The sequence below is a fragment of the Epinephelus lanceolatus genome, chromosome 19, assembly GCF_041903045.1.
Source record: "Epinephelus lanceolatus isolate andai-2023 chromosome 19, ASM4190304v1, whole genome shotgun sequence".
Classification (NCBI taxonomy): Eukaryota; Metazoa; Chordata; class Actinopteri; order Perciformes; family Serranidae; genus Epinephelus; species Epinephelus lanceolatus.
In genome coordinates, this window is record NC_135752.1 from 23,852,703 (window position 1) to 23,874,499 (window position 21,797).

Here is a 21,797-nt window from a genome sequence, read left to right on the forward strand (position 1 = left end):
AAACTGCCCAGCAATATATCAAATAATTAACATCAGTACCGCCTTTACCAGCTGCAACATTAAGGTGATGAACAAATGAATGTCGGTGTAGTAATAATTCTAATCTAATAACATTTATTAATTTGAAGTGTGTCATTCTTTATAATGAGTAGTTTTACTGATGCTGATACATTTTGAATGCAGGACTTTTACTTTTTACTTACGGCTTGTGGGCCTTCCAGTTTTTGAACGATTAGCAGCGATGGGGAAAAAGACCACAGTACGATGTAATTTTCTTGCACTCTGTGCTTTCAAATGATTTTTCTGGTTTGCACACAGCTGTTTTGGGGGGTAAATGTGAGTAAACACTCCCCAGTTGGCATTCTAATTTTTATTCACTGTTTAATCAATGTTATACACCATGGTTGAGTCCTGTTGAGTTATGATTTGATTTTAAAAGATGAATCAACATTGATTTTGCAATGTTGTTTCATAAATGTTGAAGCAGTTCTTTCTGAAGTTTCAATGAGGATTTATAAGAATTTTGTTAACCTTTTTACAACCATCAGAATCAATTATTGTTTCAATGTTTTAATGCTGAAACCACCACAGACATAATTTCAACCACATTTCAGTGTTGAAGATTGGTCGTGTGCCAGCTGGGTTGTAAAGCGCTGAACACGAAAGCCAGCACTTTAATAGTCATTATTTCAGAAACCATTGTGCTTAAATGGAGCCAAATGGATGAAGAATACCAAATACTTAACAGGCACACTTGGTTACCAGTTTCCAAGACACGACCCAAACTATGTTTAGTCTAATCAGGTTAGTTGGGTTGGGTTGTGTTCCTGCAGGTCCAGCTGTGGAATGTAACCACTGTATATACATTTATTCAAGTATTGTACAACAAGTCGTTTCATGCAAAAACGCCCAAAATTTCATGGGTCTAGCTTCTTAAATATGAGGATTCTGCTTCTCCCAAAGTAGTTTAACAACTGTAATTTATTTTAAGTGACTTTTGGTTGGACAAAGAAGAATTGTGATGGTGTTGCCTTGGGGGTCAGCATGATTGTGAAGGCATTTCTCACTATACTATACTAAAGTATACCTTTTAAGTTACTTTTTTTTTTTTTTTGACTTTTACTTTTACATGAGTGTTTTTACAGTGTGGTATTAGAACTGTAAGTGTAAGATCTGAATACTTCTTCGTCCACTGCCAGGTCTCAGGTCTGTGTGTCGATATCTAACACTTGAGGGCCTGAGCAGACACTCGCTATCTGCTTTGATCACGTGATGTGACATAATCATCTCAGGAGGGCAATGTGATTTTTGAGGTGAGATGGAGAGCGTGAACCTTGAGGTGCTGGAAAATGACATTTATGTGACAAGGTCTAATTATCTTCTTGACTCTAGTAGGACCGACTCCGACTGTCCTTGGGTCTTTCTCAGATAAGGTGTCTTCTTTTTAACAAAATGTGTGCTTGTATGGTTTGAGTATGTTTTCCATTGGGCCAGTTTAAATTGGTCTCTGGTTGACCCAGACAGGTTGTTATGTTCGACTTTGAACAGATGGACCACTGGTGCAATATTCATATTGCTTCTGCATGTTGATTTAGACGGATGATGTCAAACCTGCCAAGTATTTGGAAAATACACACGCTGTCCAGCCAATCAGGGCAACGTACTCTGGTCGTGGTGCAGTCCTGCCTTAACCTCCATCAATACAAATTTCACAATAACTCAGTGAGTGATTTTCAACATTTGCAGGTGCACAATGTCCGCACGCACACGCACACGCACACACACACACACACACACACACACACACACACACACACACACACACAAGCTTCCAACTCCCACAGCTCAACCACCCACTGCTCACCATCGCCAGTGGCACGATGCCACCCAGGTCCTGCGGTGCCAGGCGGATGAGTGTCGGCACCTCACTGGTCAGGGTGCGGGTGAGCGGATACTCCACCTGCCACGTCACCTCCCTCCCCCCCTGAGTCACCATCAGCCCGTTCACCTCCAGGTCCACCTGCAGCACACGCTGGTAGCCTGCTCCCTCCGCCCTGCGAGAGGAGAGATGGAAAAGATGTGTGTCAGGAGCAGATTTAGATAAAAGCGTAGGGCAGGGGAGGCAGAGAGAGATAGGTGGCAATCCCAACGACACAAACCGAAAGGATAACGACAGAAACAAGGTGGGAGTCAGAAGGGATGAGAGGGTAGCGGGAAAATAGATGAGATAAAGAAAGGAAATGCAAAAATAAAACCATGGAGTAATGTGAAAACAACAGGAAAGTACAACAAAGGAAGACAGGGGGACTACAAATGAAGGGAAAGAGACATGAGGAAATTAAAATAGGGTGAAGAAAAAATAGCAGCAGAAACAGGGAGGAAGAAATATGTTAAATAAGGTGAAAAGAGAGAAGTAAAGCAGACGGGAAACCAGTCTTTATTGTCCATTAACAGGAGTGAAAAATACTGAAAAACAGACGCTGAGAATTAATTGTACCTTTTAATCAGCAAACATGTAACAGATATAATATATGTAGAGGACACTCTTGCAGATGTTGCATAGAGATATGCTATTTTTTAAGCAACGTATCCCTCATCTTACAATCTGATATGAAACTAATCGCGGCGCAATTGAAATTCATTCTCACATCCGCACAGAACCATGATGTTGGCAAAAAAAAAAAAAAAAAGCAATTTATTTTTTTCCTGTTGCAATATGGAGCTTCTCTTGCAGAGATTGCCAGGGCCAAGCAAATAATTTTCTCTCAGCTGATGGAGATGCAAACAAAGCAGAAAAAACAATGAATGCAAAATAAAATCCTCCAAACTTATTTGATTTGCTGAGCGCTAGGTTTGATCAAGCTGCTGCCTCTCCCTCAGGTGTTCTTTGTCACAGTCAAAACTCGATGCAACACCTTTTCCAACAGCTCCGCGCAGATATGCATGCTGTCATGAAAAATACAATTCGCACTCGGGGATCTGGAAATGGCTCACATAGGCAAACATTCATGTTTTGTAACACCACTTCTTAAGATGGCTTTAGAGACAAAAGTTAAAGGCAATTTAAAGAGGAAATAGATGTGTCTCAGGCTTTGCTATGAAGTTCTTTTTAATGTATACCCTTTTTATTTCTGTTCTGAGTGTTTGCTGTTTGGATGTCACACAATTAAAACAAGCTTGGAGAGAGCCCAAAGTGAGCATGAGGAAGGGGGGTGTTGGGGGTGAGATCCAAGGTTTTCCTTGAACATATTTTGGCCAAGCTTGTATTTAAAACTCCCCCAACTCCCTCTTATGTGTTCGCACTTCAGACACCAGTCTCACTTCAAAGTGCAGATTTAAGGACCCACTCTGGTAGAAAAGTATAAGGGAGAACAGTTTGGGAAGCTGAAAATCAGAGTGGATGAAAACAGCTTGAATAGCAATTCTGGGTCAGGCGGAAAAGCTTTTCTGTTTCAGTGGGTAATGTTCTGAATTATACTAAATATGTTTCCAAATGCCACTGAGAAGCTTTGGCTCGGGGCGCTCGGAGGTGAATATCGGTGTGCATCTGGCCACACAGTGAGTGCTGTTGAGACATAATTCTGTTTGAACACAGAGGAATTATACAGGTGAGTTGAGGTGTAGTACATCACAGTTGGTGGTGTTTTTCTATTTCTTTTTTTATTATATCGTATTATATCGTGACTTCACACATTCATAACAGTTCCTTCCATCAAGAAATACACCTAACCAACCAAGAGATGTGATCGCATCGCTCTAGTTTTAGCCTCTTTACACTGGCTCACAGTATGTTTACAAATAGATTTTATGATTTTACTGATTAATTTCAAGGCTCCTCATGGTCGCTCACCCAGCTATATCTCCAACCTCTTAGTACTGTTCACGCCAGGAAGTACTTTGAGGCCCTCGGGTTCCAGAGGCCTGGCTGAAAACTAACAGGGACTAAAGAACGTTTGCTGTCAGGGCACCGAGGCTCTGGAATAGTCTGCCCGAGGAAATCAGGTCGGCAGTCAGTGGTCCCTTTTGAGTCCCTTCTTGTACTGTATTTTTATCTGAGAGCCTTTCCTGATTTTACTTGAGTTTTAAGTTTATTGAGGGCTGACTGAAAAGTTTTGAACCTCAAGGAAACAAAACGAGATACAGATGTTTCAGTGCTTTCAGTGCCATCTTCACCATGCTTGAATTCTTGTACCCAGCGTTTGACTATATAGCATATGAGGAGGCATTGTCGTGAAATATTGAGCATATCATGGTGGATTTTAGATGGTGACATTCTTTTGAGATGAAGATATTTGATCACAGCGTGATACTGACCACTATTCTCTTCAAGAATCTGCAAAAAATAAAACAAAAAGAGTCGGAAACATGAACATGGTTATGATAATAAGGAAAGGTGGTAGATTATTAAAAAAAAAAATCATATGGCTTGCCTAGCTGCCCATTTTCTGGGCTAGGCTCCAAACTTTTCAGTCCCCCCTCGTATACTGTCTTTTTTCTTAGTTTTTAAATACTTAAGTGCTTTTATCAGTTATTTTATAAGTTGTTGTTGTTTTCATGTCTTGTCTGTTTTATTTATTGACATGCAAAGCTCTTTGTAACTCTGTTTATCAATTAAGATTATTATTTTTATTATAAATATAACACATAGCTTCATCTGTCATTTCCTTCCTCCACATCCACCCTCCTACAGTCATCACACTATCAACAAGAGCTGCACGCACAACCGACAACATGTCTCTGTATGTTTACAACTACACATAACATTTTGTAACAAACATATGAATATACACACACCATGTATGTTATGAGCCTGGTAATCTGAGTGGGCGGAAATTCGCTGCATAGATCAGCCTCTCATTGGGCGGAACGAGCCACCCGCTGAAGTCCCGCCCTACCACCTCCGGTTGTGTAGCAGTTTTCAACACGTCCTTTACTAACTTTTGCGGTGTTGGATCTTGCGGGGATGTAGCCATTTTTCTGCCATGGTTCACATCCTGTAGGCGATATTTTTGTGGGCGTGTTACATCAAAACCTGTTTCACCGTTGCTGTGGCACTGCCAAGAATGACTCTGATTGGTTGAAAGAAATAAATAAAGCCGGGGCGTTTTTTTTCTCCAATCTTAAAGTGACAGTCGGCGCAGCCAGAACTTTCTTTTCTTGAGAAAGGTCTGGTGAGCGAGACTATGAGCCTGGTACTTATGCTGCCCCCCTGTAGTGAGTGGAACCACAGAAACATTCCCCATTTATTATTATATTTTCCTACCTCATTTATTAGGCTATAAGATATTCTCTCAAAAGCTGCCACCTTGCCCATTCCTGAGATCTATTCTTGAAATAATGGGCCTTCTACAGTTTCCCACTTTCTTATTATCATCTGTTTACCAATCATAATACGTGTCTGAATCCAATTTGCGAGGGGTTTTACAATGTGGTCAGTGGGGTGAGGATTTTCAAGTATGTATACACCAGGATAAAACTCATAATCTACCTCTGCGACCTCATGTACTAATGGACTCTGATCCAAAGGGCCTGTAGTCTCATCTTTTAATCTTAACTGGCCAGTCAATATAAAATTTAGACATCACATCCGTCTTTCTGCAGAAGATGCTTGAATAGACATTTCTTTCACACTGTCATCACCCTGCCTCTGCACCCCATCTTTCCACAACAATCCCCGCTTAGCTTTAATGTCTAAATGAGTATAAAATTACAGGAAAAGATATTTTTGGCTGTAGAAATACCCCAGTCCAAAACCTGCTGAGGGATTTATTAAATATACAAAATGAAAAGCATTGCCAAATATTCTTGCAAAATTAGCTGTGATGACATAACCAAGAAAAACACGAAATAACGTTTACATGGGAAATGTTATTTTTGCACTTTTTAAATCATGTTTTCATGCGGGGTGCCGTTCACTAAATTCTAGGCTACTTTTTCCTCTTTGAAATCCATTTCCTTTTCATCAAAGTTAAACATCAAAAGCAAAAGAGGAAGAACTGCTGGGAGCAAACATCTCGCACAACCCAAACTAGACTGTTATATGTTACTTAAATGTAATGTTATATGTTACTTTCAGGTATATGGCTACACTGTGTGTGTCAGTTAGATGCAGGAGCTCCAGTCGGTCCGTCACCCTCTTTTTCCTTTTCAGTTTCTTTCTCAGAAAGAAATTCAGAGTGCTCCAGAGCCACAGTGGGGTGTCCTCTGCTGCCTGACAACATGCTGGGCTCAGGGGTAGTGACTGCAGTGATTATGTGGTTTACGCTTATGGTGTACAATTACAGCCAAATCAATTATCTGCAGCAGACAGTCGTGCTTTACAATGAAGCTGCAAACAATCAGGGCTTTAGTGCTGAACATGACAATACAACTCCCCTTCACTCCCCATTCAATCTGTCTTTTTCTGTTGTCTTTATTATTGTGTCTTTTTCATGTCCTTTCCTCCCGCAGTTTTTAACTTAATCCCCTGGCTCACCTGCAGTGTTACGTTGCCACCAATAGAGGGCAGATCGCTCAACCTCACCCTTCCAACCAGTGTGTGTTAGTGATGATGAATGTCTGCAGCCCACCGGTCGGAGAGGTCAGCCTACTTCCTCCATGTCTCATTAGAGACATAACTGCACTGTGTGCCCTTTTCCCGGCGAGATTACCATACAATTCAATACACTCGCTGGCAACTATCACTTCTCCCGCCCTGAAGTGGACGCAGAGACGGAGACAAAACGCAGAGCGGAAACAGGGGTTAAAAGGGCTACAGTGGAAGCAAAATGTCTACCGGGATCACAGAAGCCACTGCGAACAGTGACAATGCCCCGGTATCAAAGCAGGTTTGTTGTGGGGAAATGAGGTGGAAAATCGGTCATGTCATTTTTGAGGAGGCTTTTGAGGCGTCTCCATTGTCGGGGTGTGAGAGCACAAACAGAACAAGGTAAAAGAATCCACTCAGAGGAAAATGCATGCACACTTTCAATTCTGTAAGATAGATTTCAAACACGCCCTTGTAGTAACAAAGGGGGCTCTGAGCGGGAGGAAGTAGCATAAGGGGAGGGAAAAAAAAAAGACAAGAATGAAATTCCTTTTGTTCGAAAACAGGAAAATAAAAGTGGAGCTAAGCAACACAAAAGCCCTGTTAAACATGCAGCCATGTTTTCGTCTTTTCACTCTTAACACCTCGGTGGGTATCTGGCTCTGAGAAAAGGTAGAGAAAGAAAAAGTCTGCTGTCTCTTTCGGAGACCCGAGGGGGTTCCTTTCATGCACAGCAGTGATTTGGTTAGCACTGACAACAATGATACATCAAAGACCTGAATCTATTTCAACAGCGAGAATCGACAGCGAGTCCAACAATAGAGGCAGAGGGAGTGAGATGGCGTGTGTCTGTACTGTATGTGTTTGTATGCACTAATACCTCAAACGGCTCCATTCAGGTAAAAGTGGATATATTTTTGTCAATTATAGGAGCCAGGAGACAATGGGATTTCCTGCACAGCCAACAACTTGTTTTCTCAGCCAGCGTGTGGACATGCTGTACGTAAACTCACTGGACGGGGGAAAAAAATGTGCCCATGACACGTTTTGTGTGGTCATTTTTCTCTATTGGATTTTCCCGCCAATGACAGTTTGTTTGATGTGCTGAGGATGAGATGTTTGTGTTTGTGAGCTTGCACACACACAGTGCTCGGTGTGTATGTTGACTGTGGGTCAGATGAACAAGAGAGGAGGACATCTGCGTGAACGTGCATTCCAAGAAAGATGTGTTAAGATCCGTACCAGTGATTGCATGCACTGTCTGAAAACAGTTTTATATTTTGTATAACTCACTCTTTATTACTATCAATCTGTCTCCAGATATAATATTGGCCGCTGACTGTTGAGGTCTGCCAGGAGCAAGCTTGATATTTTTCACCAGATGCATTTGTTGTTTCAACATGAAAGGCCGTTATTACTCGCAAACCAAAATGGTTTTAAGCCTTAAAATACCTTTTTTGTCATTATCAGCTTGGATTTTATTTTGATTACTTGTTTTGTCAGTAAAATGCCCATCACTGTTTCCTAGAACCAAGGTAATGTCTTTCAGTAGCTTATTTTATCCAAAAAAACAGCCCAAAATTCACAGATACTCATTTTACAATGATATAAAACAGAATAAAGCAGCAAATCCACATGTGTGAAAGGTTGGGATGTGCAAATGTTTGGCATTTTAGCCTAAAAAATGATTTTGAAATGGTTCCACTTTCTGTTGATTGAACTGTTTCAGCGCTACTTTTTGCCTTTAGCGAGTAGACTTCTTGGTGTAGACTGGCTGGCAACAGAATAACGTAAACAGATGGAGTAATTGTATGGACAACAGTATGCACTGTTGCCTCGGCCATAATTGAATCCTGACATGCGAGACCAGCAGTAATTCAACAAAGTAGGTGTGGCGATGTGACGGTGGGAGGGATGAGCAGCTGCTGCTGGCCATCTGCCGTCACATAAAGATCCATCTCCTGCTTTAATATCTTCACTAATGGCCAAAACTACTTTTTTAAATCCAAAAAAGTGTAAAATCTTACACTATGTACGTTTTTTTCATAACAATGCTTCAGGTGGTAGCTCTTCATCTGGTATATCTCACAACCCAGTTGCCAAACAAAAATGTTAGTATTGTATGTTTCCGTAAACCAATGATATATTAAAATTGTACATTATCAAGTAGCAGATACATTCAAACTTCAAAACCTCTTGGTTATGCTTTTGGAAAACGTTAGGGGTGCGGAAAAAAATCAATGCTGCATAGAATCATGATAATTTTGTGCAATATCGTATCGTCACACAAGTATCGATTTTTTTATCATATAAATGATTAATGTGACAAATACTCAAATTAAACTTAAGGTTGTCTGCTAGAAAAATGAAATCAATTGCTTATGCAGTGCACTAGATACATTTTGCCACAAAAAAGAATGGCTGAAGTGAGATGAACTGAAAACTTTATTTTAATAGATAAAACAGATGTTGACAGTTTTTCTTTGGAGACATAACTTACAGTTGAAAAAAGGTAATAAATCGTAAATCATTTTAGCGCAATATTCATCATATCGCAACACATTTAAAATCGCAATAATATTGTATTGTGACTTAAGTATCGTGATAATATTGTATCACGGATCCTCTGGTGATTCCAGCCCCTAGAAAAGATCATGCTTCGGCTTAAAATGCCCTGATTTGGTGGCACAATCCTGGGTGGAAACACAGCAAAATCACAGTAAAAAACAACCACTTTTCATGACACTACCCCGTTGTGTAAAACAAGCAACGGGCTGCGAAAAAATACCTCACGGTTGCTGGCTTATAAGCCAAATGATTGGTAGCTAAAACGCAACTATTATCGTTATATTGTTTATGTTGAACATTGGTCTGCTGCTTAGCAAGCATCCGGTCGATGTACCACACCATCCACCGTCCCCTCCACCTCATGATGACAAAGTCAGCTCATATGCTTTGTCACTTACGCATGCATATGCAATTTAATGTAACGCATTTGTGGTTTGCAGAAACATATATTGCCAATATTTTCTTCTGGCGACTGAGCTGTGTCTTAGGGAATTTCTTGGAAATTTGGGGGGATGTTTAGTCCCATGCACATTTTATTAAGACAAAGTTGAAGGGCCAAAAAAATAAAATCGCAGAAAACTGAGCACTACTTTCTGTTGGTTATTTACTCATGTTTTAATTTAAAAGTTAAACTTCTAAGTGTGATTAGACCTCATAAGCTTTTCTCAAGGACATAAAGAGTTCACAGCCTTACTTATAAAGTTTTATTCCAAACTTAACTCAGCAACAGCAACATTAGATTACATGAAGTAGTTTGGGAAATGCGCATGCATAAAAAGAAATGTGAAAATGATAAGTTTTACTTCTGCGGTGACTTCCTGGATTCTCCACTGGTTGCCTGGCAACATCATGGTGACCACATGACGCTAGGAAGTCACTGTGCCAGGAGAGAAATAGTTCCAGTGTGAAACTGCAGCTTTTTTTAACCCTCCTGCTTCTGTGTAAATTAAATAAGACATGACGAGTTAATTATCGATCTTTAGAAATGATTTTGTATTCTCAGTATTTTTGAACACTGGAAAGAGCCAGAGTGGCTGTTTCCCCTCGCTTCCAGTCTTTATGTATTGATCTTTTTTTACTCTCGGCATGAAAGTGAATAAGTGTGCTTCCAAAACTTGTTGAACTATTCTTCTAATGGAACTCTCATTGTGTGGTGAAGATGTTTTGGTAAGATGTAATTACTGTTCTTTCCCGCTCTCTGAGTGCCCTGTACATGGTGACATGGAGGATTTGCTTTTGCAGCTGTTTTAATTATTCCTAGTTCACTTCCCCTCCAGCTGTGCGGCTGAGTGTTTTCCACATTTGGGGTCCGATGTCTCTCAAACAAATACATTTTGATTCTAATTGGTTTGAGGACCTCACGGGAAATCGGATAATATCTCCAGTGAATAAAACCTGGTGTCAACATGAGCTCCATCTGCTGTTTACTTACTGCTTATTACTGTGGTTATAAAGGTCAGTGCACATTAATAGTGGAGACTACTTCTGACGACTGTAGTTCCTCAGGAGCTAAGCGGAGTGTGTGCGTAATGAGGTCATTTAGTCTGATGTAGTTGGGGGTCATTAGAATATTATGATTAATAAATTAGGATCTGGTGTAGCGGAAACCATATTTTGTGTGTGTGTGTGTGTGTGTGTGCATCCCAAGGGAGACCAGGCTCCCCTCTAATGAGTTTCACTATCACAGGTCTAATATCTGTCTCGTCTCCCAGATGATGCTAATGAGATCCTATTGAAACTAGCAGAACTTGCTCCTGACTCTCCCCTTCTAACGCACCGGTGAGCAGCAGATCTGCGAAGCAACTGAACGCCATAGTTTGGAGAAGGTTGTTATGGGTGAGTTATTCATTCAGCAGGGCCATTGGAGGCCATGTGAGGCTTGGGAGGGTTGATGAAGCAGGAAAGGGTGACGGGGAGAGCGACAGGGCACAGGATAAAACAAAAAGAATAGCTCAAAACTGTATGTGAGTAATCATGACTTATTCATCGTGAAACGACTGAGACGAGCAAAATTCTTCCCCAAAGACAGCTCAGCGAGCCGCGTCACAGTTGTTAGAAATACACGTGCGGCGCTCATAAAACACTCACGCTGTAATCCTAACCTTGTGCTGTCTAGGGGGGAACTGGTGGCTCTCCATCCAGTGATGCCTGTTTCATCTGTGTGGAATGGATGTGTTTATGGGGCGATAAACATTGACACATGACAGACAGATAATGAAAGAGATCATAAAATGAAACCATGTCAAGAGGCAGATGAAACGTAAAATAACCAATTTATGTATGCTGGAGATTTCCCCCAGGATCTATCAAACCCACGACGTCAGCCCTGTCCCTGTCAGTACAGATTAGTTTGCTCTCACAGTGGGCCCGCAGAGTGCGAACGGAGTGGGGGTTGCAGAAGGCGAACGGAGCGGGGGTTGCAGAGGGCGAAAAAAACGAAAGAGAAATATTGCAGTTCTTCTCCCAAATTGCCTTTTTGGTCTGTCTCTTCTTCAATATTTTCTGAAATAACCCCCTTCTGTTTTTTTTTTTTCTCTGTTGCTGCTGCATCTTGCCTCTGTACACTGCCTACTGGTCTATTTTCTTTCTTTCCCTGTGCCATATTTTTCCTATATTCTTCTCAAACGGTGTGTGAAATGAGAGGATTCGGGCTTCCTGCATGAAACAGATGTGGCTCCATGCATCAACCAATCAAAAGGCAGTGTCGCCACTCTGCACTGTTGCAGCAAAAGCCAATCAGAGCCTTAAAAAGAAAAAAGAAGTGGCTGAGAAAAAATCACAGACATCTCCCAGAAAATTGGAGATGTTAACATCGTGCAAAACTCCTCGGTGAGCTCATCTTTCAAGGGTTGAAGCCAGGTCATGGTCAGAAAGGTGATGTCAGTGCTTCTTTTTTGTCTTAACCATGTGACCAACACCATCACATCAAATTAGTATTTACAGTGTCCCAACAGCAGTTTACTCAAAAGTAGTTTAAAGAGTGGCTATTTCTTTCTGTTAGTATTTCTGAAATTCACTGCTTATCGCATAGCAACAGGGTGCCTGAAAATGCATGTGAATTGATCTCAGCAAATAAATAAATAAATAAAAAAGACATCAAGGGAGTGTTTCAACTGTCTCCTCAAAATGTAAACCTCAAACAGAAATGGCAAAGACCTTAACCATCAAACGCCAATACATTTCACAAACAACCCTGCCTCATAAATATATTCTTCCCCATCCACTGTCCGCCGGGGACCTTATTTCTGAACAAATAATTTTTGATCCCATTTGAATTGTGAAATGAATTACACATATGATGGTTGTCAATTTAAAAGTTAATATTGCAAGTCAAGAAAGTTGGAGTTTGTTGTCGTACCATTAAGTTTTGTGTGAAACTGCATTTAGCACAATTGCTGGTTGCTATATTAGCTAAATTAACTCTGTTCCACACACAGATGTAACATTATCTTACCTGATGTGGCCTTTTTATCAGCCAGGACGTGAAAAAATGAGCAAGACCTGTTGCTCGTGTGAGTACGTCTCAGTATAAAACACACAGGCTTTGCAACTTCAGCAAGAAACTGTGTCTGAAACTGAAACCACAAACGCCACCTCACCACCAGCAGATCAGAGTTTTCACTTATTTTGTAAATTATCTAAAATTTGACTTGGCCAGATGGACTGGCACATGGTGCATGTTCACCTCAGGGTGAACTGTGAAAACCTTGGCGATCCCATAACTTCTTATCCTCCTTACTGTCATCATCAAGTCAAATGATCTATTTCTCCAGAACTTTGGTTTATGAACAAATGCTGGCAAAACTAATGACACACTCATGAAACTGTTTAGTGCTAATTAGCAAATGTTAGCATGCTAAAACACTAAAGTCAGGGTGCTTTCAGACCTAGAGTTGTCTGCTTTGGTCTGAATCAGGGACCAATTTTGTCACAAAGATGCATAATTGCCTAGAGTTGGTTTGTGTTCTCACGGCAGCATTTACAAGCAGACCAGATGAAATGTCTTGCGTGAGAAAGCTGCTCTTGATTGGTCAGAATTTCCATGTGGGAAAAATCCAGGAAGTAAACAAAACGTTGAAGAAGAGTACACTTGCAAGATAAATGTGACACTTTCTAATGTCACAATGGAGGGACAACTACGCAGGTTGATTTTAGCGCTGCTCATCGTGGACTATATTGCTGTCATTGTTCATTTTAGTCAAACCATACAGTTTGAAAACGAGGTGCGGCTCCAACTAGAAAACAATGTTTTGATGCATTGGATGTGCTGAATGTGCATATTAAGGCAGTACAGGAGGAGGTGCACATTAATAATCCTCCAGGACTGTAACATGCTCATGTTTAACCCAAACAATGTGTCATGTGACTGCAGTTGGTTCGGATCCAGGTCGGAACACATTCTCACCACAAACGAACCGCACCAGAGTTCATTTGTAACCAGACCGAGACCACCTCTTCAAGAAGGTCTCAGTCCAGTTGTTTTGGTGCGCACCCGAGTGCGATTGCTGTGTTCACACCTGCCCAAACGAACCGCACGAATGAAGTTGAGTTCGATTGAACCAAACCAAACAGGGCAGGTGTGAAAGCACCCTGATATGGTAAACATGGTAAATCTTAAACCTGCCTAACATCTGCACGTTATGAACGATACAGATGTCACAGAGCTGTTAGGCTAGAGAGAGATGGTCGTTATTAATGAGTGAAAAGTTTATGCTGATTTCAAAATGGGATGCTTGCCTTTCTCAGTATTGACCAAAAGCATCAAGAGTTATAGTAGCTTCTATTAGGCTAACAAACAGGACACAGACTTCTGATTTATATGCCTAACTATCCATCCTGTTCACCTGTGGCTATAAAACAACAACAACGCATTGCCAATGAACATAATACATGTGGATGCTGTGGTTCCCTTTAAATGTATAGACCATAACACATCAGTAGTGTATGAAAGATGTTGTAGGAGGCAGGCATGTTGACAAAATGTTCACAGTTACAGTGATTAAAAAACATATCCCTCATATGGTGTCCCTGATGTGCTATTAAGGTGTGTGTATATTTAAAATAACACTGATTCTAAATTGCAAACAGGGATTACCACAGCTAGTTTGAAACAGAGAAAACTGCCTTTAACCTCTGAGAACAGAAATAAATGCAGCCTCTGTAAACCCTTTGAACATAAGTGTTTACTTTTACCTCTGAGTCAGCCACACTGTAGTGTGAGATTAAAGAATTTGCGGAGGTGAGTGAAAATTTGTTTTTCCTCCAGTCTCTGTGGATATATAATATCTCAAATGAGCAAATTCCTTGACAGTCAAGGCGCTTGAGAACCTATCAGATACCTGCTTTGAGAGCCACCCAGTACCACTGTCACCGTTTTAAGTGTTGGCCACTAAACCGCTCTCAAGGACCAGCTGGTGGTTACGAGCCACGCTTCAGACGATGAATACAATACAACACAATCAATCAGAGTATAAACACCATCTTCTATCCCCTTATTGATTTCTGTGAGCTGTAGGAGTGTTAGTAAAATTCTCCAGAGGGCTATGGTGCTCATCCTCTTATCCTGGACAATAAGATCAACTCAGTGTGACTGGCTAATCTCCCCCCTTGGAGTTTAAACTCTCCACCAGAAATGACACTTCTTCTTTTTCCTTGTTACTCGCACACATACACAAAGATGACAAGGGATTAGATCAAGTTGTCCTTTTCATTATTTGCCTCTCAGTTGCTGCCTGCTTTTGTTGAATCTCACGATGTGCATGATTTTAGGCTTCGTGTGCTGCGGCCTGAGGTATCTATTTGATCACACTTGCTGGAGTTTTTCTTTTATATTTCGATCTTTTCATCTCTGTTTGAGCTGACTGGCTTACCACTCCCCTCGCTTCATTCATCCCCCTTTCTTTCTTTCTTTTTTTTTTTTTTACTTTCTTTGAGTCAATCTGTCTCTCAATGTGCCACAACGTTGTAGGAGCAGAGGAAATTTACCGTGTAATCACCCCTGCCCTCCCCATTTCACTTGTCTCTCCTCCTCTGCTCTAATAGGAACTTCAGTTGATATATTTGGTTGTAACATCTGCTCAAAGGAGGCCAAACAGAGCGTTTAAATGAATTGCAAAAATATTTTACCTCATGTCCATTTTCATTTCCACTAATGATGACAGGTTCAAGGGAATAAATTAGAGCTGTGTTTGTATTTTGATCATGTCAGACTAAAGCTGCCTTCACAGGATAAGATATTTGCTCACCTCGAAGGGAGCATGCAGAAGATGCAGGGGAAAAGCGCATTGCAGGTATACTGTACGTCATCTCGGCAACAAAAGCGGTCAATTATACAGCAGTAATATGTGTAACAAAGCCAAATAAATATAGGTTTGTAATATTACAGAGTTCATTGCTGTATTAGAGTTACACAAAATTTTACTTCAGTGTTATTACTCGACATGCTTAGGCCTCCGTAATCAATATGTAGAACGTTTGATACTAAGTTTCTGTACCCCTACGTTCACCTTTGGGGGTACCCTATCTACAAAGGGCTGGCTCCTGCCTTTCTTCTCTCCTTTTGCTGTTGTACTCCATGGAAGAGGTTAGCAACATTGCCCTTATTAGCCCCTTTTACACTGCCAGATTTTCGGCGAATGTTGGGCCATTTTGCTGGCAAGCTGTGAGCGTTTAGACACACAGAGCCGGATTGGCGAGTTGATCCGAGGCACCCAATTTTCCGCCTCGTAGGGTAGTCATATTGGCGGAACCTTTTTGGTTTAAACAGAACGAGGTGGCCTTCCTCCACGGGAGGGGCTATTGATGACTTGTGGGAGGAGCTGTTGATGACGCCGCAAGTGCGAGCCACTGGCGGTGGATAAACAGGAAACAGCTGATAGCAGGAATTGACGAGCAGCTAGTAGCAAGAGGGAAACACAAACGTGACAGACACAGTAAAGATGAGCAACTGGGGAGACAAGGAATTGCGCACCCTCCTAGTCCTCAAATGAAGAGGCCATTAACCGTCAGGTGACGGGGACGGTGAAGAACAGGCCAACTTATTAGAGAATCGCCAAAGGACTGACCAGCCGCGGTTTCCCTCCCACGTCACTGTTTACATCACACGCTGAGCTACACGTTTTGTTACTTGCTCATGTCCCCCATTGCCCCAAAAAAAGCGCATTCTGTATAAACAAAAGTAGGTAGGCAGCATTTTGCTGCACTCCCCGGTTTTGTTTTTATACTGCCAATGCTGAAAAAAGACTGATTGGGCTTTCCTGAAAATTTGCACAATTCCTGTTTAAAAAGGGCTATAGTAATATCTGTGTTTTGGTGCTGTTAAGTTATCTTTGTAAGTTCATTTTTCAGCCTAAACTTATTGTATAATATGCTAACATATTCCTGTGCACTTAATGTGTGAAGGGGCTCGAGTTATATTTGTTTTTACCTCTTGTTGTCAGGTATGTTTTCTGTGTTTTTTGTACTGAATTGAATGTAACATGGCCGCCATTTTGCTGTTGTACTCAATGGGAGAGGGGCTTGAGTTTATATGGGCGTAATTGACAGAGGATTTTGTTTTTACCTCTTGCTGTCAGGAGTAAACTGAGATTGTCTCCAAAGATATCCACGGTCTAGGCCTCTTCATGTCAACATAACACAGACAACACTAGAGTCCACCAGTTACATTTAGCTTAGTTTGTAAACTATATGCCTGGTAGCCCCATTTGACTGTGGAAATTTCGCTTTGTGTTATTTTTCCTGGCAAGATCAATATGTTTTAATGTTGTGTTCTTCTATCACTCAGTAACTCCCCTGCTTCCATGTGTTGCTAATTGCTTCTGGCTCCCTCACATACAGCTGTTATCTCATTGGCTGTGCTTTGAAAGGTCAGAGGCAAACAAGGCAAACCAATTTGAACGAGTGCAGTGCTCCATGGCAATTTCAAGCGTTGCACCATGCCAAGGGTAGCACTTCTGCCTAGTTTGGCACAACCTCTCTTTATATAGGAAAATAATCACACAGCTGGCACAAAGTGGTTTTACCACTGGTCCTGTGTGGGCAGCCTAAAGGAGCTGTTGCCTTTATATTCTTGACTTTTAGCAAGACAATACAGTACAGCATTGGTCTGTGAAGCCTGTCAGCCTGAAGACAGATGACCTCAGCTAAGTGCTAGCGACAAGAAGTATGAAGTGTTTGACTAATATGCTCCTCTGAGAGTCCTTCTTCTGCATTTTGAAAGTCAGTGTAATCTCTGACACTGGACTTTTGGATCATTCTCAATTACAGACTACAGTGTTTGCTATTTTAGATTGTCTTGCCACTCCTCATTTATTCTGCATTAGCAAGTGTGGATGTTTTAACAAAATTAATCGGGAGGTGCAAAGGTGAAACACTGACTAATAGAGGAGGTGGCAACAGCCATGACTGAATGGTAGGAGATGCAGATCGTCTTATGGCTTCTAGCTCAGGGGTCAAAGTGTGACCTCAGCTGGGTAAAGTTGGAGCAATAATTATCGTCTACAATAATATCGTCTATAATTATTGACAGGTCTCTCAACCTATCACATTCAGGAGATTTGGTAGATGTTTGATTGTCTCAGCTCAACCAAGGGTCCGACCAAAATGATGATTTTCTGTCTTTGAACTTGCATGATGCAGTGAGTGGTACCCTACACCCTAAACAAATGGCTAAGACACACTACACTGAAGTGTCAATGTGGGGGGAATTTATGAGCCTGTATGATAGGCAATATGACAACACAATGATGAGTGTTAATAAATCATTGCTAGTTACATGGTAATGTAATGAGCCCTCTGGCTATCATGTAAATGAAGTGGCTGTGGGGAGTATTTCTCTAAGGAGCTCTCATACTCATTATTGTTGAGTGGCAGTACACTGGTGTAGTGGTAGTAGGTTACCAAAGAGGAAGTATTTGTACTCTCTGATATATTCCAATGGCTTTTTGGCTGATAGGTGGGTATACTGGAAATGGACTAACGCTGCCCCCGACTAAGAATTTTCTTAGTCAAACAACAGTCGTCATTTAGGGCCATTAGTCGACTAGTCGCCTGCATGTTTACGATATTAATGTAATTATTAAATGATATATTTTGGGTGGGGCAACACAATGGTTTGAGTTGAAGGTGTGAGAAAGAATAGTATCAGTAACATTGTTAACACTGTGCTACGTTACAGAGAAATACAAACCGTACTAATGAACCTTCATTAATATAGGCCTATATTTTATCTACAAGTGCACGTCACACACTGAGTGAGCCGCCTGTTAATGACGCTGTGGGCAAAGCAGTAATGATTGTGCTAAGTGGCTAATGGGCATGTAGCTACATACATGTTTCAGATGATACGTCATGTTTGTAGTCGACCAATGAAGATGAGTTTACATATCACCTTGGGTTCGTCCTTCACCTTCTCAAAATGATCCCACACTTTGGATTTCCTGCCCGACATGTTATTAACTAGCCTGTGGAATAACTGCAGGTACCAGCCCTGGAAATTAGGGGCAGTACACATGCTGCGTCTTTAACTGCCTGGAAAACATGAGGTATATCAGACCATGTTTAGGCCCTCACACGTACCACACAAAACTGGGTGTACAGTCGTTGCCACGCAAAGCTCAGCATCTATCAATGCAGGTGTGAGCAGCGGCTACTATCAAATCTTGCGTCAGGTTTCGGCACATGTACACACGTTTGAGTCAGCGATCATTTGCAGAGTTGGAGAATTGCTTTTAGACTGTATTCTGACTGACCTCTAAGTATTTGCAGCCACAAATTAATCACCTTAAAAATATATAGTCGCAATATGGCTGTGTGCTTTTTATCACAGCTGGCAGTTGCCTCGCTCTGTGGAACTGGCTCCAGGCTGACCGAAAGATGAACCCCTACTTACAAAGCTAAGAATATTTATATATTATTAAAATATCATTAAAAGGAAATAAATCAACCCTGCAACTGTGTAATTATTTAAATACTAGTAGCCTTGGTGATTGATTTTTTTACCCATGTCCAGATCGGACACACATCTGTGTCTTCTCAACCACCGAAATGGAAACAGACTCACTATGCCCATCCATATGCTCCTCAGTCTGGGTCGATTGTCAGCTTATATCAATATTATAACATTATCCATCCATCCATTTTCAACCCTTTATCCGATGCTACTGCTGCTTGCGGAGGCAGCAAGCTGAGCAAAGTATTCCAGACATCCTTCTCCCAAGCGATGCTCTCCAGCTCCTTCTGGGGGACTCCAAGGTGTTCCAAGATACGTAATCCCTCCAGTGTGTCCTGAGTCTGCCCTGGGGCCTCCTACCAGTTGGACGTGCCCAGAACACCTCTAACAGGAGGCGCCCAGAAGGCACCCTGATCAGATGCCCGAACCACCTCAACTGACCTCTTTCGACACACTGGAGCAGCAGCTCTACTCCAAGCTCCCTCTGGATGTCCGAACTCCTTACCCTATGTCTACGGCTGAGCTCAGCCACCCCAAGGAGGAAACTCATTTCATTGTTATCAGTATAACAATATCAGCATTAAATAATATATAGACTAATATTATTGATGCCTATACGTCATAGGTTGGTACATATGATGGATGTATAAATTAAATCTACCAACCTTAGGTTTGACTGTCTACTGCAACGCTGTTGACCGCAGCAGTGATTTCTTTCCAATAACCAATTGTGTTAAATGGACCTGCGATGTCAGTGTTTCCATTTCTAGCTTAGAGAACTTTCTCTTCCTGGCTGTATTATGTCTCTTCATGTCGTGAGGCCTCTAAATTGAGAATATATTTGGGGTAGGGTGCCACATTTATCAGCACCCGATCATTACTATGCTGTGAGTTAGCAAGATAAGAACGTTTTAAAAATCACACATGAACCCCATTGTGAGGTGATTTCTACGCTCGGATCTGCAGTGGTTTGTAAGATAGATTGATAAATGAGGGCCTCTGACTGCAGCTTAAAATAAACAGTGGTGTACGGGGAGGAAAAAACCTGATCTATGGGTCTCTGAAAACTGGATATTTCTTGAAAAAAAAATGCAAAAACCAAATCAGTAAAATCTAAAAATGTAAATGCTGTTATTGTTCTTGACATACCACAAGAGTTCTGGTTGAAAAGAGCCTTTTGTATTCAGTAAATTATATTGAAACTTATTAATTAATTAATTTATTTGGTAGCAGCTGTTGTGCCCTTGCTGTAGGATTTTGTTCCTCAGATTTTTTTAGCTGCCTCTTTGTCCAGCCTCTCTTTGCTACTCTAGTTCTAATGAGTTCTCCATTTTTGTTTCATTCGAGTCAGGCTGTTACAGTCCTTGTATTCTTGTATTGTGGGTTATTGTATGATGCTTATGGGTCATCGTTAGACTTCTGTTAAATCCAACACTTGCTTTTACTTGTTTCTGACAGAGTAAATCAATATGACAGCAGCATTAATTTCCCTCAGTTGAAGATATTTTTTTGTACATCTTTGACATGACTCAATGAACTTTCGGTGCATGTTTTTCAAAATGTCACCAACTAGTGGACTGTTGAGCTTTGTTTGAATTGCTCATTAAAATGCACCAGAATCTTGTTTATGTTTTCAGGATGCGAAGCAGGCTTTTATGTGTAGGCTTTATCAGTACCTTGAACCAATGGCGTCTCATCTGTGACACCTGCTTGATTTGTATGTCTGCAAATATGCCTCTCTGCCTGCTTCTCTCACACGCTCAGGTACAAATGAATATAAAAAAGACAGGCTAGAATCCAGCATGTATGTGCACACACCCCAACACAAACCTAAATAAACAAACAAACTGCTCCCTGGTTCATTTTATTAGATTGGTGTATCTGGACAGGGTTAATAAGAATGCTGGCCCCACCGTGACCCCTCGCTGACCTGAACCCTTACTTCTGCTCCCTCGGCTCATTAATCTGTCAAGTAAACAGAAGCGTCTCCTCCTCACCCAACTGGACGAGAGAGGGATTTGATGAGAGAGGGAGAGGCGCACAGGTCCCTATTTTGCCGTCCCTTACATTTCTCTCCATCTGGTGTTAAACACAACAGTTGAGCAAACAACTCTCCAAGGTGTTAGTCTATGGATCTGTCTCTGCTTCTCACCTACACACTCACACAAACACACACACACACACACACACACACACACACACACACACAGAAATGAACTCTGAATTCTAAATTATACTTTGCAAATGAACTGAATATACCTAAGCCGAATAGCATTTACCTTTAAAGTTAAAATGACCCAAGAAAAAAATGTGCAGGTCATTTTTTCTTGTTTCCAATTTAGTGCGAGTCCTCACATCAGCCTCACTCTATTAGCTCTGCAACTAGAGACAAGTGAAAAAAGTGACGTGCTTTACGCTCTAAAACCAGCCACCGCTGATTTCACCAGCGGAGTTGCAGGTGATCCCATCAGTCGGCTTGAGCCGAGCTCAGATCGGACAGTTCACACCGCTGCAACTTTTCTCCGTGACATTCTGAAACAGTTTCGTCTTGTCGCAAACCTGCAAATGACTAACTTTTTTAAAAAAAATCATGATAAATCAATTATTAATGTTAAGGATGTTGGTAAGGACTAATTCCCCTGACTCAGACTAGTCGGCCAGACTAAAAGTAAGAAAACACTGAGCACAATTTAATATATAAGGTCAAACAAAGTCCGAAAAAATATTGCGTCTTTTACAAGAGCCATTTGAAAT

At 41.3% G+C, this 21,797-nt stretch overlaps 1 protein-coding gene across 1 annotated transcript in view; it reads right to left on the reverse strand.

Annotated features, from left to right (window-relative positions):
• Nucleotides 1–21,797, reverse strand: part of LOC117269281 (transmembrane protein 132C) — a 239,762-nt gene that overhangs the window by 66,560 nt on the left and 151,405 nt on the right. Inside the window, exon 5 of the mRNA XM_033646202.2 lies at nt 1,865–2,054. Coding sequence (XP_033502093.2) covers nt 1,865–2,054 — 190 coding nt within the window. The remainder of the gene's footprint in view (nt 1–1,864; nt 2,055–21,797) is intronic.